At 38.5% G+C, this 19279-nt stretch overlaps 1 protein-coding gene across 1 annotated transcript in view; it reads left to right on the top strand.

The window, feature by feature from the left end:
- colec12 (collectin subfamily member 12) overlaps window positions 1–19279 on the top strand; it is a 95850-nt gene that overhangs the window by 18511 nt on the left and 58060 nt on the right. Inside the window, exon 2 of the mRNA XM_008108650.3 lies at window positions 889–939. Coding sequence (XP_008106857.2) covers window positions 889–939 — 51 coding nt within the window. The remainder of the gene's footprint in view (window positions 1–888; window positions 940–19279) is intronic.

Below are 19279 nucleotides of genomic sequence, written 5' to 3'. Positions count from 1 at the left end.
TGGAAGGGGCCTTAAAATGGTTGGACACATATGTATGTACATGGATATAAATACATAAATAAAATAAACCTGGAGTTGTTTCTGTAAATTTGGCTGAATGTGCCTCTCTCACCATGTTATTTGGTTAAGACTTCCTAGGTTCAGTGTTTCATGGCAGTTTTGAATATCCACCTTTTTTTTCTTACTTTTGTACAGTCTGTTCCAGATCAAATTTCCCTTCAGTTTTAAGTCTTTACTGTCATCATGATGTCTTTCTGTAGCGTAGTCTAAGCTGACAGAGTCATGCCTGATCTCCGTTTTGGATAGCACCTACTAACTGGAAATTTAATATAACAGTAACCAACAATGAAAACAGTAAAATAAAAACCTGCCAAGCTTGCTGATTCCAGCAACAACAGCATATTAAGCATCAAACTAGGATCTTAAAAAAAAACTTGCTAGAATGTCTTCAATCTTGTTTGTAAACCAACCCTGTACTCTTGTTAAAGTCAGCAAGGGTTACATTTCTGTATTTGTTTACATCATTGAGGCCACAATAGCAAGATGTTTAAAGCCAAGTATAGTTTGCTTTCTTGATATTGTTTTAAATGATTTTTTTTCTATTCTGTCCAAGCAACATACTGGACCACCCAATAATTTCCACATACAGACTGTTGAGTATGTCCAGATGGTTTTGTACTTGTGATTCAGACCAAGAGGGCTTCCAGGAGTTACGAAGCAACTCAGGATAGATGTTGCAAAAGAAAGAGGGGAGCCCGTGATATTTTTCAGAGTCCAGGGAGCCAAAGATTTGCATCCAACTACAGTAAACTCACAAGTAGGGTTTTCAATAAATGTCTATTTTGGATATCATATACTAATACAATATCCTTCTATATATTTTAACAGACGACTTTACAGAAGAGGACGAGGTTCAGTCCTTTGGCTACAAGAGGTTTGGTAAGTTAGATTGAGTCTCCATATGCTTCTCTTGTTTAAAGTGAAATGAAAAACACCTCCAAATATCAATGTGCATGTTTCTGTGTAGAATGTGGTGCAGACATTTTAAAAATGAGTAAGATATTGGATGGAAAAATGTGTCTGAAGGCAATTATTAATTTATTGTCAATTTTACAAGGCTTATTTGAGAAACAATCTGTTTTGATCATGCATTTATTTTCTTTATGATTCTAGTGTCATTGTCATTGTGGTTTAGCAGGAGTAATTCTGTTTGCTAACCATTACACATAAGTTGCTTCCTGATAGCAAAAGTCAGAATCCAGGAAACGGCATCAATCCGAATGGAAAATACTCTCCTTTCTTCACTTAAACATAATAATAAGTACTCCTATATACATATTTTGTGGCTACACAGGGGGTATTGCCCTCTTCCCTGTTCTGTTGATGGAAGATATTTGGTCATAGCTATAGATAGTGACTATAAATCTCTACCCTTATATAAGGTTAGAAAAGCTAGCAAGTTAAGGCCAAACTGAGCATCAGTTTGTTTTTGAGAATGATTTCCATTCATAGGCTAATGTTTGTTTGTAGTTAATGAGCATAAAAACTCAGTCTGAAGTGCTTTCGTCTTGTACTTATTCAGAACAAATCTGGCAACATGAAAGGATGGTTAAATTTCTGAACTGTTTTCTTCTTAAATGACTTTTGATTAGCATTACAACTGAACAAAGATACATGGTATCATGTCTCTTTAATACCATTTTAAAGGATTTTAAGTAATCCTTGCATCTTTGAATCATTATTGCCTGCATGGCTTTTTACTTTTTCCATTTTTTTCCTTGTACATGATTATTTGCAGCCCAATTAGGCATGAAATGAGGGATATTATTTTGCTTGATAGAGCATGCTAAGTAAATAGGTATAGAATTGTAGTGCAGGCTTACATTTGTCTACTCATTGAGTTAATGGAATTTACTCCAAGATAAGTGAGTATAAAGTTCATCCCCATATTTTGACTTAAGATGGATATACACTGCTATATAATCCAATGCAGTTAATCTGCAATCTGAAAATGGATTATATGTCAGTGTAGATCCAGCCTTAGATGAGTGTCTTATAAATGCTGCTTTATTAAGCTCCTCTTGATTCAGTGGGCATTATCTAACTGGGACTGGAGCCCCCGGTGGCGCAATGTGTTAAACACTTGTGCCGGCAGGTCTGCTGACTAAAAGGTCAAGAGTTTGAATTCAGGGAGAGCGGGGTGAGCTCCCACCTGTCAGCTCTAGCTCCCCATGCGGGGATATGAAAGAAGTCTCCCATAGGATGATAAAACATCCAGGTGTCCCCTGGGCAACGTCCTTACAGACGGCCAATTCTCTCACACCAGAAGCAACTTGCAGTTTCTCAAGTGGCTCCTGACATGGAAAAAAAATCTAACTGGGACTAATATCTGGGTTTAGTCCATTGACATAAATGACTTCCAGATTAGGACACATACATTTCAATTTAAGTCTGATATTTTTTGCCATATTAATATTATGAGATTTCAGTGGACTTCCACATTTAAATTTGATAGTTACACATTGTGACTACATACATTTCTGAAGTGATCCACATAGTCATATGCTATCCAACAAATAGACTATTCACTACTCTGAACAAGAGTCTCATATACCTCTATTGCCCTTTGAGTTTGAGAACTTTATGATCCAACCAGAGCTTGGTGAAGATGGGCTACAATTACAAGAATGAAACATTATGAAGTTTGTTTTGAGTACCAGAGCTGAATGGAGGTCACAATTCTTCCATACACAAAAACTTGTCTTAATATACTTATTTTTGGGCGGGGGGGAGAGATTAATTTTTAAAATAATTTTATTGCTTGAAGTTAATGGGATACAAAATATAAAAAGGAGAAGCATCTAAAGATAAACAAATACATCTCTTTCATCATACCTTTTGTTCCTAGAATTCAGTATTGAGAAAACAACTGTCTTACCATATTTATATGACCCTTTGCCCCTTGAAGTACTCAAAGTGTCCTTGTTTTCCAAATAACTTAGCTTCTTCATACGTAGCCAGCACATTGCAAAACAGGCTATAAATTATGTAATCAGGAAACAGATTTTCACTTGGAATAACTGCAGACCCGCCAATAACATCATTTTGTTAACCATATCAAAAATTTCCCAAAATTCTTTGGGAAAACTTAATCTCGAAATCTCACTGAAATATGATGGCAATTCTGCCTGTATAAGTAGGTTGGTTAGTTAGTTACAAAGGAGGATAGAACAGTTGCATCTTTATCAGTTTTGTAAAGAACTTTCAGCTGGTGTAGCTCTGTCTTTTTCCTAATTTCACCGACAAATGACTAAGATATATACTGGTAATTTTGTTGCTGTTGCTAAATTAATAGTGCAGCCTGATGCATGACTAGATGTAAATTCCACTGTGTTAAAAAAAATGATGAAGAGTGGTAAAAAGTTGTTGAAGGGGTCAGATTCTTCCACAACATGGAAAGCAACAAACATGGGCAGCCAGATTGCTAACCAGGGTGAGCTTTAGAGAGCATACCAGGTCCCTTTTAAAGCAGCTCCACTGGATTCCGACAAGTTTCTGTGCCAATTTAAAGTGCAGGCGACTACCTATAAAGCCCTATATGCTTTGGGTCCAACCTATCTTCGAGATTGCATCTCCTTCTATGAACCGACGCAGACATTGAAATCTGTTGGGGAGGCTGTTCTCTCAGTCCCACCACCGTCTCAAGTACAGTTGGTGGGAACGAGAGAGAGGGCCTTCTCGGTGGTGGCTCCCCAGCTTGGGAATATCCTCCCTAAAAAAATTAGATTAGTTCTCACTCTTCAAGCCTTTCAGGCAAGTTTAAAAACATGGCTCTTCAGACAGCCCTTTGACCTTTTGTGACCTATGTTCCGTTCGATAATCCACCAATTATGTCACTTTGCACTTTGATTTGTTATTGCACATAGCCAACATTATTCACAGGTTCTACTATGTTTTAGGGCATTTTCTAATTTTTACCATTTTTACAATTTTATTAGCTGGGATTTTATGTGCGTTGTTGTTTTTATACTTATGTCACTGTGTATATACTTATGTTGAGCAACCAGCTGCAGCCAGCTGCAACAAATCACTCTGACCAAGAGGTCATGAGTTCGAGGCCAGCTCGGAGCCCCGCGTTTGTCTTGTCTTTGTTTGCCTTATATGTGTAATGTGATCCACCCTGAGTCCCCTTCGGGGTGAGAAGGGCGGAATATAAATACTGTAAATAAATAAATAAATAAATTTATATGCGGCACTTGGAGTGCTTCTGTGCACCACCCTGAGTCCCTTCGGGGAGATGGTGGCGGGGTATAAATAAAGATTTATTATTTATTATTATTATGTACTCCTCAAAGTAAAAAATTGGAAGTTTATAAAGCATTTTCTGTCATAGATAACAGTAAAACAAAAACTCAAAAGCGCTTGACTTTTAGTTTGGTGTAATTAAAATGGATTCTTCCATAGCGGTATGTATAGGCAGAAGAGTATATGGAGTGTTAACTTTAATCAAGAATATTTAAAAATGCTTGGAGTAGAAGTAAAATACATTGAAAGAGAAGTAAAATATCACAATATCAAGGACATGAAAACCCTTCTTTCCTCTGTTCATCACAGCACCAGCAGACTGATCTTTCAGTCCTGCAAATTCCACTGCTGTCAGTAGCAAAAGTGCAGCTAACAGTAATTTCGTATGCTGAGTACTTGGGATGTATTTTGGCTAGAATGTCATTTGCCAACCTTAGCTTGCTGTAGCTAACAGCTGCCAGAAATTACTCACATGTATTTCAACTACTCCATTCGTACCATGTTTATCACAAAACCAGCTGTGCAATTATATCCACTCATTCAGGCACACACACACCTAATGGAGCCGACTAACATCAACAAGCCACTCCCCAATTTATAACAGGTGAGGCTGATATTGACTACATTAAGCTCAGGGTAAAATAGAAGAGAGTATTGAGTCAAGGCCAGAGCCGTTATTATGCCTGTAAATTGTAAGGGGTACCCCAAATTACTCTCTGCAGGGAAGGAAATACGTTCAGCAAATGCAGGTTTCACTTGCTTCCTGAGCATCAGGCTTTTGAGTTCTCCAGAATGATCCGTGAAATGGAAATCTAGTTCTGAGAGTCTGTGTTCCCTAGCTCTCAGTTGCTGCCTCTTGGAGTTTGAGGGCAATTTTATACTTAGAAGAAACCTCCTTTAAAAAGTCTAAACTATGAAGTCTCCCTCCCTCATAAGCAATCCCACATCCTCTGTTTGTGGGACAATATTTTCCCGAGCTCATTTGCAGTACCAATTGGCCAACCATTCTCTGCAGCAGACAAAACCATAGTCTCATTGCATGAAGCCAAAAGAGTATTAGATAACAACCAATGTGGATTCTGGCCCTTTTTATGAGTGCTTGGAGAAGTATGTGCTAGTAATTTGATGTGAGCATTTATGTGTTTATACAGTGAAGAAAAGGAAAGTTACACCAATTGGTTACAAAAGTTAAGAAAAGTTTGAATTCTTGTGTATTTCAATAAGCTTAGAAAGCAGACACTTTTCCATTTATTCTATTCAAGCCCCTGATGGTGCAGGGGGTCAAACTGCTGAACTGCTGAACTTGCCGACTGAAAGGTTGGCAGTTTGAATCCAGGGAACGGGATGAGCTCCTGCTGTTAGCTTCAGCTTCAACCTAGCAGTTTGAAAATATGCAAATATGAGTAGATCAATAGATACTGCTCCAGCGAGAAGGTAACAGCACTCCATGCAGTCATGACCTTAGAGGTGCCTACGGACAATGCCGGCTCTTCGGCTTAGAAATAGAGATGAGCATCAACCCCCAGAGTCAGATATGACTTCGCTTAATGTCAGGGGAAAACCTTTACCTTTACCTAGTTATGTTGAAACTGGAATGGGAAAAGTGGGGAAAGTTATACATTTCAAAGATAAAACCTTAATGTCATTTATCCAATATATTTAACTCTCGAAGGATTAATATTTTAAAAAGGTTTCATGAATTGTAGTAATTAACCAATGGTAGCTAGAATAATGTTATAGTGCCACATACCTTTGAGTATCAAATGTTAGCAACTGAAGGGACTAACCTTTTGCTATCATGCCATGTGCTGGCTTCTTGTGAAATCTCACATCAAGAGAAGGAAGGATATTAAGCTAGCTGTGAACCAATCTAGTGATATTTTATTAACAGTGATGGAATAGGGTGGTAATCCCATTCCACTGATGCTATGGTGTGCAAACAACCAGTAAAAAGTGAACTCATTTGCAGTGCCAAAATCTTAGACACCAACACCAAGTAACCATGACTGTTGTTTCCAGGTCCCAAATTAAACAGAGATCAGATGACTAAAGAATATTAGCCTTGAAATGAAACCACCCTAATGTTTAAATATTGTAATATTGCTCAAGCAGTTTAGCACTTTGACTGTAACACTGGAATAATAATGAAAAAAGTTGAGTAAAATCAAGATTGTTTCATAAGACCTAATGTGATGTATGATGATTGAGAAGGGGAAGGAAGAGATGAAGTGAAAGGGACCCACACTATTTCAAGAAAGAAGTTAGATGTAAACCCATAAATAAAAGCGTCATACTTCCTTAGTCTTTTTATCAATCTGGAGGCATGAAAGGGAAAGAGAGGAAAAGAGATCTTCATTGTAGAGAGTCGTCATCTTTCCATCATTCTATTAATGCTATATTTTCCATTTCTAGGTTTTGACGTAAGACTTCATCAAACTAGAGCATGCATAGGCAAGCTTCAGCTCTCCAGGTGTTTTGGACTTCACCTCCTACAATTACTATCAGGCAGAAAGCTGGTGGGGATTTCTGGAAGTTGAAGTCCAAAACACCTGGAGGGCCAAAGTTTGCTCATGCTTGCACTAGAGCATCTGTCCACTTTAAATCCATTTACTGCCTCCTGTAGAATTCTGGGGTTTATAGTTTTGTGAGGCCCAGGACCTCTTTGGCTGAGCATTTTAAAGGCCCCTCCATAAACTACAAACACCAGAATTCTGCAGGAGGCAGCAACTGGATTTAAAGTGGATAGATGCTCTAGTGCAGTGGTTCTCAACCTGTGTGTCCCCAGATGTTTTGGCCTTCAACTCCCTGAAATCCTAACAGCTGGTAAACTGGGTGGGATTTCTGGGAGTTGTAGGCCAAAACACCCAGGGACCCACAAGTTGAGAAGCACTGCTCTAATGTCCCTAATATCATTAGAAACTATAGGTCAATGTGAAATTATATCTAGAAATTCGAAGAATGATTGGGAATTCACAGCAGCACCACAGACATACCCTTGTTTGGGTTCCATTTTCCCCCCCTGCGAGGTACATAAACAGGATAAAGAAACTAATTCACCACCATCATGATCATTTAGATCAGTGGTTCTCGTCCCCAGATGTTTTGGCCTACATCTCTTAGAAATCCCAGCCAGTTTACTAGCTGTTAGGATTTCTGGGAGTTGAAGGCCAAAACATCTGGGGACTCACAGCTTGAGAACGACTGATTTAGATAAAGGATGGGCAATTGTGGAAGGCTGGAAGCCACATTAAGCCTCCTCCCTCACTGGAAACCTGGGAGGTCTTCACCTCACCCATGATGCACCACTGGAAAAATAATCCATGTTTATCCCCAAATCCTCCTCAAGGTTGGGGACATTTTGCCAAGGTTTTAGCCTTACTGGAGCATTTTAGATCCAGGAGATGCCCTTTTTTAACAACGAGAAGCCACTAGAAGTGTCTTCATGTTTGTTTTGTATACCTTCATATTTTTTTCAACTTAATATGATATAAAGCAAACTTATCACAGGGTTTTCTTGGTAGGTTTTAGACAGAGAAGGTATGCCATTGCCTTCTTCTGAAGCTGAGAGAGTGTAACCTTCTTATGGTCATCTGGTGGGTTTCCAAACAGGGATTTGGACCCAGGTCCCCAGAATCGTAATTCAATGCTCAAACCACCAAACCACACTTGACCTGTCTGGATGACTTAGCAAACCTCCGACGTGATCTTTATTACCCATGTAGCAGCTACTCAATGTACGCTGCAAACCTTTCACAAAGTTATGTAACACTCACTTAAACGTGTGGCTGTCTGCCTGCACAAACTCAGTAAAGCATGTTATATAACCAACTTTGGCTAGCATGTTTGAACCTCATGTGGTTTTTTTCTTCCACTAACACCCACTCCTTCAAACTCTGTTGATCATGTATTGCATTTATAAGGCAACGATTAAAACTTAAAATAATAATAATACACATATATAGTTTTAGCTTATTATTTTTACATAAATTCATGCATCCATGAGCAATTTATTCATTTAATTAATTTATATAGTACGACCTCTTAAGCCACCAGAATGCCAGAATTACTAATGTGCAACAGGTAAAGGCATTTAAAATACTCTAGACATAGAAACTTATACATAGAAATAAATTATAAAGCCAACCCTTTAAATAAGTTTAAATTGCAAATACAGTAGAGTCTCACTTATCCAACATTCGCTTATCCAACGTTCTGGAATATCCAACACATTTTTGTAGTCAATTTTTTCAATTTTTCATGATATTTTGGTGCTAAATTCGTAAATACAGTAATTACTACATAGCATTACTGAATATTGAACTACTTTTTCTGTCAAATTTGTTGTATAACATGATGTTTTTGGTGCTTAATTTGTAAAATCATAACCTAATTTGATGTTTAATAGGCTTCTCCTTAATCTCTCCTTATTATCCAACATATTTGCTTATCCAATGTTCTGCCGGCCCGTTTATGTTGGATAAGTGAGACTCTACTGTAATTGGAAACAAGCAGACCAGCCATCCTTAATGTTCAGAGCCAAAGACCAAGTCAAACATCTAAGTCTTAGCTGACCACTGGAACCAAAGAAGAGATTGACCCAGGCTGATCTCCCTTGAAAAGGAATTGAACAATTGAGGTGCTGTTGAAGCTGGGGCTAACAGTGGGAGCTCACCCCGCTCCTCGGATTCAAACCACTGTCCTTTCGGTCAGCAAGTTCAGCAGCTCAGCGGTTTAACACACTACACCACCCTTGGCTCCAACCAGCCTGATGGTTGCCTTCAAAGGGCTATTGTATCCTTGAGTGGAGAATCTTTGTATATTGAGGACCTACTATTTTGTAAAATAGTAGTCAGTGTTCTTTAGTTTTTATCCAGTTTGGAACCCCAAATGTTACTGAATGACAACTGCGATATTTTTTGTTTATCCACCCTGCGTACTCGGAGTAAGGAAATTGCAACCCAACACACTTGTGACTCCAAGATTGGGGAAAGATTAAGTGACATTTTAAAGTCAGACATCATATCCACAAGCCTTATATCTAAATCCAAACCCCACTATTCCGACTAAACAGAACAAATTTCAGTCTTCCAGATGTTACTGTTTCATAACTCGCATCAGCTATAATCCTGTCTCATGACAAAGAATCCAGGACTTGTAGTCCAGAGGGCCACATAAAACAATATGGAGGGCCAGATTTGCCCGGCAGGTCTTGTGTTTGACACCTGTGCTATACATATACCTCACAGAAATAAATAGAATCTGAACAAGGTTATGTCTGTGGCTGCTGAGGAATCCCAACCGTTTTAGTTATGGCAAGAAACAATCCAAGCAGATTGTGGCCTTGGTGAATGTAGAAAGTGATTCCATAGTTCTGAGTGAAGGCTCCATGACTAAGTTGCCTTTGATGGTTCTTTTGACCATGAAGGCAACAAAAGGATTCAGGATTTAATTCAGATGTAGTTGCACAATGGGGGATGACTGACTCGACAGCAGTACGTGTGAAAAAGATCTTGGAGTCCTTGTGGACAACAACTTAAACATGAGCCAACAATGTGATGCGGCAGCCAAAAAAAGCCAATGGGATTTTGGCCTGTATAAACGGGAGTATAGTGTCTAGATCCAGGGAAGTCATGCTCCCTCTCTATTCTGCCTGAGTCAGACCACACCTGGAATACTGTGTCCAATTCTGGGCACTGCAATTGAAGGGAGATGTTGATAAGTTGGAAGGTGTCCAGAAGAGGGCAACTAAAATGACCAAGGGTCTGGAGAACAAGCCCTATGAGGAGTGGCTTAAAGAACTGGGCATGTTTAGCCAGCAGAAGAGAAGACTGAGAGGAGACATGATGGCCATTTATAAATATGTGAGGGGAAGTCATAGGGAGGAGGGAGCAAGCTTGTTTTCTGCTGCTCTGGAGACTAGGACGTGAAACAATGGCTTCGAACTACAGGAAAGGAGATTCCACCTAAACATCAGGAAGAACCTCCTCAATGTGAGAGCTGTTCAGCAGTGGAACTCTCTGCCCAGGAGTGTAGTGGACGCTCCTTCTTTGGAGGCTTTTAAGCAGAGGCTGGATGGCCATCTGTCAGGGGTATTTTGAATGTGACTGTCCTGCTTCTTGGCAGGGGGTTGGACTGGATGGCCCACGAGGTCTCTTCCAACTCTATGATTCTAGGATTCTATGCAATGAAAAGGTCTATTAATTTTTCAAAAAAGGGTTTTCAAGATCTCATGTAGGATGAAGTGGGTGTACTGTAGCACTTGACTCAAAATCTGGCTCAGACTTAAAGCCCATGGAGTAATGTAGGCAAAAACTGGAGAAGTCATCCTTTACCAATGGAAATTGCTCCAATAAAAACACCATCATTTTTCTTGAGTACTCCCCCCCCCCCATAGCAACAGCATTATATGGCATTAAGTCAAATAGAATTTTGTTCCAAAACACACAAGAAGGCTTGAGTACTACTTTCTACATGTTTTATGGTTTGCCAATAGAATTTTCTTCTTGGTTTCTATGACTAGTTTCAGAAAACATTATTATATTTCATATACTGAAAAGGTTTTGTGTAAAGTGTGAATAAAATGCATGACACTGTATTTTAATGGCTTAATTTTAAGATGATACTATCTAGTATTAAGCATGTGTACCCCGCTTTCAATTGATGAAAACTTGGGAAAGGTTCAAGGTCTTATCCAAGATCAAATTTCCATAGGGGGAAAAAAAACATGAAATTTCAATACTGTAATTTAAGATCTGTTGTCGAAGGCTTTCATGGCCGGAATCACGGGGTTGTTGTGTGCTTTTCGGGCTGTATGGCCATGTTCCAGAAGCATTCTCTCCTGACATTTCGGCCACATCTATGGCAGGCATCCTCAGAGCTTGTGAGGTATATGCACACAATTTTAAGATTTGTGTGCAGGTAAGAATGTATAATTTCTCCATATTTCTATTCTGGCATTCTGAACAAAAAGTACTTCTTTTGTTTGCTAGGAAAAACGGCACTATTTTTTTTTACACATTTTGTTAAGTTTTGAACTTTGAACCAGATAATTAGTTGGAAGGGCCACTCTTCTGCCATGTGATGATACTCCATGGAAGTGTAACTAAGTTGGGTATTTTTTTGCACAAAATTGTCTTTTTTAAAAAGAAGTGAAGTTTTTGAGCACAAAATCCCTTTGTTGAGAAATGTTTTCAGTTAAGAAAGTGGTGGAGGTTTGGGGGCAGGGTGTTCAAATGTATCAAATATTTGAGAATATTCTTTGTATCCAGAAAAATGGCCAAGCCCAAGATAAGGACTGACAACCTTAATATGCTAAGAGATTGTTGTATTCTATCAGATGCTGCTGCTGCTGCTAGTCTTGTTCAGTCGTTTTCAACTCTTCGTGACCTCATGGACCAGAAAATTTAGAATACAGTAGAGTCTCACTAATCCAAGCTAAACGGGCCGGCAGAAGCTTGGATAAGCGAATATCTTGGATTATAAGGACTGATCAAGGAAAAGCCTATTAAACATCAAATTAGGTTATGATTTTACAAATTAAGCACCAAAACTTCATGTTATACAACAAATTTGACAGAAAAAGTAGTTCAATACGCAGTAATGTTATGTTGTAATTACTGTATTTACGAATTTAGCACCAAAATATCATGATATATTGGAAACATTGAGTACAAAAATGGCTTGGATTATCCAGAGGCTTGGATAAGCAAGGCTTGGATTAGTGAGACTCTACTGTACCACATAATTGCCTACAAAAAGCAAAAGTAGATCTCTTCCTGATTTTGAGACCCATCACAGAGCAGAGGAAAGACCTGCTGTACCTGAGTCTCTTCTGTGCCCTTTTCTCATATATAGCAGCAAATGGTTTCCTATTGCCTGCAGAGGAGCTTTGCATTTTCCTGGATAATAATGTATAGTTTGTTGTCAAAGGCTTTCATGGCCAGAATCCTGGCCTGGAATTTCCCTGTTTTCTGAGTCTTGATTTTAGACTTTTTTCATACTGGTAGCCAGATTTTGTTCAATTTGGCTGCACTTGACTTTTTCCATAATTCACATCCTAATGATATAGACTACTGTTTCCCTATTACGGTACTTTCTATTTTCTCCCTGTCCAGAGCCTGTGTGTTTTACCCAAGGCAATAGACAGATCAAAATTAAAGTTGACTTCCATCGTGAACTAACTTGAATTTAACTTTTGAAATTCCTTCTTATATTATTTACTTATACCCTGCTTTTCTTCCATGACTGGAACACAACATTTATCTATCATCTCTTTTCAGAAACCAGTGGGACTGAGGTAGAGCTATATGGAGCTCAATCTACAGAGGACTGAAAATGCATTTTCATCCCATTTTTACACCTCTGTTGCCTGCCACCTGACTTTCACTGACTCTTGTGTCAACAATCCCCCCCTCTCCATTTCTTCCTGTCTCCAGGGCTTAAACTCAGAATAGAAAGGATCGTGATTTATTTTGATTTCCCTCCCCTGCAATATGTGTTTTTTCTTGTTTATATGTGTGTGGTCTGTGCCCCAGGCCTGGGCAAAGGAAATGTCTGGGGTTGCCAGATGGTCACCTGGTGAGGTGTTGCATTTTTCTTCTGCTTCTTTTTTCATAAAAACCACCTTTTTCCCTTTCCAACCCAAGAGCTTTTGCACATACACACAACTTCATAGATTTCACCTTTTAAAAAACTTGCTTTCTATCCCATTTTCAGCTGCCAATCTTGCTCATAAATGCCAAATCATGAAACTGGTTTGGTGCAGAGATAGGGATAGGGAGAGAGGGGTGTTTTGACCAGAAAAGACGAATGTGTGGAGAGGAATGGCAAGCACAAATAGAAATGAAAGAGAAATACCTTCTGAATGCAGTAGGAAGTCATTTCCATTGAAGTCAGTGGGGCTTTACTGCTTCTCCAGATCAACCTTCACCAACCTTCAGTGCTACGTCAGGGTTAGGTTCCAATGAAATTAGTGGAAAAAATATTGAAACTTTTTGGTGGAACAACTTTTGTCTTTCCCGTATTGTACCTGTTCTGCTTTTGTTTTGTCTTTTACCTCCTACACTAGAAGAAAATGGAGAGTGGTTTGTCTTTGTGGCATGGTTTGAATTTTTATGAGATCACTCCTGTGCATTACTGTCCAGTATTTGTCCTCTTTACTACCATCAATAATGTATGCATTTAGGAATACTAGCAAGCAACGGAACGTCTGTATGCTATTCTAGATGAAATTGCTACAGGGTATCACTTTGGCATAAAGCCTAGGGCCAAAAGAGAGGTTTACTGTCTGTTCTGCTATCTGTCCATATGACAATACAAATACTATATTGTAATACAAAACTATAGTAATACAGTTAAACTGATGATAGATAGATAGATAGATAGATAGATAGATAGATAGATAGATAGATAGATAGATAGATAGATAGATAGATGCAGGGTTTGAAAAAGTTGTTTTGGCCATTCTGTATAAGGCAGCTGTAGTCCAAAAAGGTAAACATACATAGTTGAGCCTCATCACCCTGTTTTGATTGCATTATACATAATAAAATATTAAATGATGTGTGTTTAAGGCATAGGAACACAGCTAACATAGTAACTTACACATTGGACTATGACTCTGAAGACCAGAATTCCCCCCGAATAAATAAATAAATAAATAATTTATTTATTTACTGTACTTATACCCATCCTTCTAACCCCCGAAGGGGGATTCAGGGCAGCTTACAAACTATGGCAATAATTCAGTGCCACCCCATAGGTTTGGCAGTGGAAACATATGGGGTGATCCTGGGCAAATCAATGGTCTCGGCCTCAAAAGAAGGCAAGGGCAAGCTATTTGATTAAATTCTCCAATGAAAAGCCCATGATATTGGCGGCATAAGTATGAAATGACTTGAAGGTGCACAATAGTAACGAATAGCGCAGGCAGATCATATATATTCATGCAAAATCACAGCCATTATATACTAAAGTCTGTGTTCGGAGAAGTCTTTCGTTTAGTAAAGTTCTAGAATGTTTCAATTATTTGTCTGGCAATAAGTTTCTTTTTCTTAGTTGTGTTGAGTAAGTGCTCTGACAGATGAACAGAGCCTCTTATTAAATCCTTGTGCTACAATAGAATTCCCTTGCTGAATGAAAATTGTGCATGCAGATGCTTTGAGGGAGTCACTTAAATGTTTATATAATTTGGTTAAAATTGTTTATAATTGAATAATCCCAGATTTACATAGTTAATCTTGGTTCATGAAAAGCTACCTGTATCCAGCCTGGAAGAAGACTTTGAACTTAATCACCAGCATCCACCATCCAGTTTTTGTTGGCACCAAGTTTAACTGAAGACAGCTTTATATTCCTGTCCTGTGTTTGATCTGTGTAGTGCTGAGAACAGCAAAAATTGAGAGCAAAGTGCAACAGAGAGACAAGCCACAGTTGTAGAAACAGTTGTGGTCGATGGAGGCATATCAAGCTTCCCTTGCTTTGAAAATGCCTTACTGAGAAATGGAGAAAAACAATTCGTTGATATGTTTGCAGACCAAAATTCTGATGAGCTGATGATGTATGTGCAGTTATTTTGGAGGTACTGTATTCCTTCAACAATGCAATTTTGTAATGCACATTCATAGACCAGAATATTAAAAATGGCACATTCTCCAACTGGCATGCATTAAAGCCTTTTCTCTGACTCTTTCACTCACTCACAGTGCTGCCTTGAATTGTTTCAGTTTATATACTCTACTTAACTTCATCAGATTGAGGTATGTGATACAGACATATTTCAAGACAAGGTTAAAAACATCTGCAGTTTAGAAACAGGGTCCCCTGGGAGGGTGTTAAATCCAGAGAGTGCTGATCTGTTTCCTGTCTTTGTTATGATTTCTTCACTGTAACTGAATATCCCTCTGAGCTACAGCAAATGAGAGTTATCCTAGTATGGCTGTGTCAGCAGGCCAAGAATTGCTGGCTTCACCTCCCCCTTTCTTGTATTCTTAGCTAGCTTCCAGAATCCCAAAGCAGATTTTTGTTCATTTACGTTTTGAACTCCAAGCTTTCCTTGAATGAAATGGACACTTGCCACATGCTCTCAGTCTCTGTTGGTTAAGAGAACAAACCTTAGCCTAGAGATGCCTGTGTCTAATATTGCACAGGAGTACAATGTGATTGCATATTGCATATGGGACATCACTGTCGTTGTCATCAATCATTCCATCTTCCCCCCCAAATTATAAAAAAAGTTAAAACAAATATAGTTTAACATTTACATCAAAGATATAATTAAACAATTGATAAAATTATAGCAATTAAAAACAGATAAAAACGGACCATTAAAGAGAACATAAACAGCTCAGAACGTAAAAGGCCATTTCCATCTGAGCAGTCAGTCTTGAAACAAGAAGTTTTTTACCTGCCAATAAAAGATAACAAGTACAGCATCAATCTAATATTTCCAGAAATGGAGTTCCAAACCCTGTAAGCATTCGCTGAGAAGGCCCTCTCCTATGTTCCTAATGGATATACCAAAACCTTTGTTGCCAAACACACTTCTGACTTTGGGGAAAGGGAGCTAGTCACACATCCAATGCTCACTGATGGTGGCGTGCAGTGGGGCAGGTGCCCTGGAAATGGGCTAGAAGAGTAAGTACAGAACAACCCCATTGGCTGCCACTTGAATCAAGCCCAGAGAGAATGAAAAAGACTCACAGGGGAAAGGAAATAATTTTATCCTCACCTCCCATTTACTTTGCTAAAAACAAAAAGTGTGCTGGGAGCTGGGAGAGTGTCTGGGACACCTGCTGTCTACAGTGGCCTTGTGTAAACATAGTCCTCCCCCTTCTTTTCTTGAGGGAAATCTTAGTGCTGGATGTGTGACTAGCCCATTTCTCCCCATCTCTCATTCACTATTTATATGCAAATATAGGTATTCTAAAATAAAATTGAAAAATCTGAAATCTGAAAAATGTCCAGTCTCAAATATTTTGACTAAGGAAAGCTCAACTTCTATAAAATGTTTGGTAAATCACTGTCTTTACTAGCTAAAGAGCTGCCTATGTGCTTTTCCCTGTGTGGTTTCATCCCTCTGAAACGTGATCTGAGAACTGTTGCAGGTAGACTGGGTGTGTTCAATGATATGTGTTTTGATTGGTTTAATTTTTTAATTGTTTAATCTCTTTTAATAATAATAATATTATAATAATAGAACAGTTTTGGATCAAGTCTGGAAAGCATCCGGTACAGTGGCCATTGGCAACGACTTCTGAGAACTGTAGCACTAGAGCTCAGTGCTTTAACGCACTTTTTTCCTTGTGGTCCTTGTTGAAATTCAGTTTGTTAGTTTGGGCCCAGCTTTCTAATCTGTTACGGTCATTTTGAATTCTGATCCTGTCCTCTGGAGTATTAGCTATCCCTCTGAATTTGGTGTCATCTACAACTTGATAAGCATGCCCTCTAAAACTTTATCCAATACATTAAAACATAATAAACACGTTCATAATTTTTGCAGGCTTATTCCATATCCCAAGTAGTAATTGATAAGTGCTCAATGAGAATATTGCAGCTATAGATTTTTGGATGCATGATATTATTGAAGCCGAATTGAAATACAGTATTTCTAACCCATCTTTTCTTCATGATTTCTCTGGTTGTTTTGCTTTGATAAATCTAAGTGATAATTTACTCTAGGACTGCCTTTTCCGTGAGTCTTTCTGACTCCTTTGTTGGGTGCCTGAAAATTATACGTTCCCTACTGGGTTAATTTTTGTTTGTTTGTTTTCTTCTTCCCTGTTACAAAGATAGACATCTGGCAGTGCTTTGATGCTTTCTGGTATGATCGTGTGTTCTCAGGCTTCTTAAACGGCCAGAACTGACCACCACTGAGAGCCAGCACTTTCAGTCAGCATATTTCTTCATCTTGGAAGAAATGCACTGCTTGGAAAGTCTGGAACTTGGAATGCTTCTCTTTCAACTGAGCAATGTGAAATAGTGAACAGATTTCCAGTAAACTGCATATCTATTTAAACTGAGTAGAACGGTTGGAATTGTATCTGTTGCAGAAAAATGAGAACGTTACCCAAACTGAAGTAAAGATATTCTACTGATCTTCTTGGATTTCTGACTTCTTCTTTCATTATTCTGGAAGGGCCAAGTTAATTAGTTGTATTAATGACAACTTTATAAACCTTGAATTTTCTATTATAGTCCAACTGACTAAATAAGATATATGAATACCTTAGTCAGCTATAGAACTGACTAGTGGATTTTACAAAATACATTTACAGTATTACCCCTGTATTCACAGGGATACATTCCAAGATCCACCCACTCATTCCCCAGAAACTGTGGATAATAATGAAGTTTATATTTTGCCTATACTTGAGCCAGAAGCACACTATAGAATTAGACTGGGGACCTCAAATACTTCTGGGAGGAATATTTTTGGAGCATGAGTAAGTTAAATCTTAAGCTATCAAATCCATGGATAAGGGACCTGTACTTTACTCAAAAGTACTGCAGGACAAATATATGGCCTATTAGAACCCAGGCAATCCAGTGTGATTGAAGTGTGAGACTAGTGATGCATTCACACCACAGAATTATAGCTGCTGCTCCGCTATTTTATTTATTTATTTATTTACAACATTTATATCCTGCCCTTCTCACCCGAAGGGACTCAGGGCGGCTTACACAATTGGCAACAATTCGATGCCGACACATAGTTAAAATCATAACAATATATAAAATCAATTAAAAACAATACAATATACAAATATAATACCTATGGTTAAATCCGTTCATCCACAATCCTCATGCTTTAGCCATAAAACCGTCCAGGTCGTCTTAGTCATTTATTCGTTAAAGGCCTGAGCACATAGCCATGTTTTTAGGGATCTTCTGAACTAACGGGTATGGTTCTGTCCTAGGGAATTCTAGAACTTGCAGTTTGAGTAAATATTTGGAATTCTCACCAGATCGTTCCAGCACAACCTACAAATCCCAGGATTCCATAGGATAGAACCATAGTAGTTGGTGGAATAATAATATTGTAATTATGACACATGAATTGCTCCTGGAGGACTAGGAAGACCCAGGTCCAAATACCTGTTCTTTGTATGAGCATTGACAGCCAGTATCTCTCAGACTTCTCGTTGGGTTATTGTGTGTATTCCAATTATAGACAGGGAAATATGGGTGTAAAACATGTAATAATGTAATGTAACATTCTTAATATTATTGTAGATATAATATTCCGTAGTATATGTAATAACACATACCGTGTTTCCCCAAAAATAAGACCTCCCCAAAGAATAAGACCTAGCAGGGTTTTGGGGGGATTGCCAAATATAAGGCCTCCCCTGAAAGTAAGACCTAGCAACTAAGGCTGCAGCAGAGTTCCATTGGGAAGCATGGCTGCAGGGCAGAAGCAGCACTCATTCATACACCGGAGGGAGGGAGAGAAAGTGCTTGCTTTCTGTGCCTCCCTCCCTGCCTGCCTTTCCTTGCCTGTCCCCCAGCCGAGGCTTGAAGAACCTTCCGTGGCTGCTGCCGTTTCTTCCTTCCTTCCGTCTCCCTCCTGGCCATGCTGCCTTGCTTCCCAGAGGCTTCTGATTGGCTCCTGGAGCCAGGGCAAGGGAGGGTGGGAGGGAAGGAAGGAAGAGGGCTTTCCACTCCTCCCCAAGGCTTCGCTCCTTAAAGGTACAGGACGCATTGGGATTCTCCTCTCATCTTCCTATCCTATGCCATGAAACTGATTATTTTATACTATTATTCTATTACCATATTATTATCATCATATTCTGTTACTATTATTATATCCCATTATTATATTATCCTATTAATATATTTTAAATCATTATATTATATTTTTCTATTATTATTATTATTATATCATTATATTATTATTCTATTATATTTTCATATTATTATATTATTATTCTGTTATTATTAAATTCCATTTTATATTACCCTATTAATATATTTT

Source organism: Anolis carolinensis, chromosome 4 (genome assembly GCF_035594765.1).
Source record: "Anolis carolinensis isolate JA03-04 chromosome 4, rAnoCar3.1.pri, whole genome shotgun sequence".
NCBI classification, from domain to species: Eukaryota; Metazoa; Chordata; class Lepidosauria; order Squamata; family Dactyloidae; genus Anolis; species Anolis carolinensis.
Note: the sequence above shows the minus strand (reverse complement) of the source record. Positions and strands in the feature narration are given on the sequence as shown.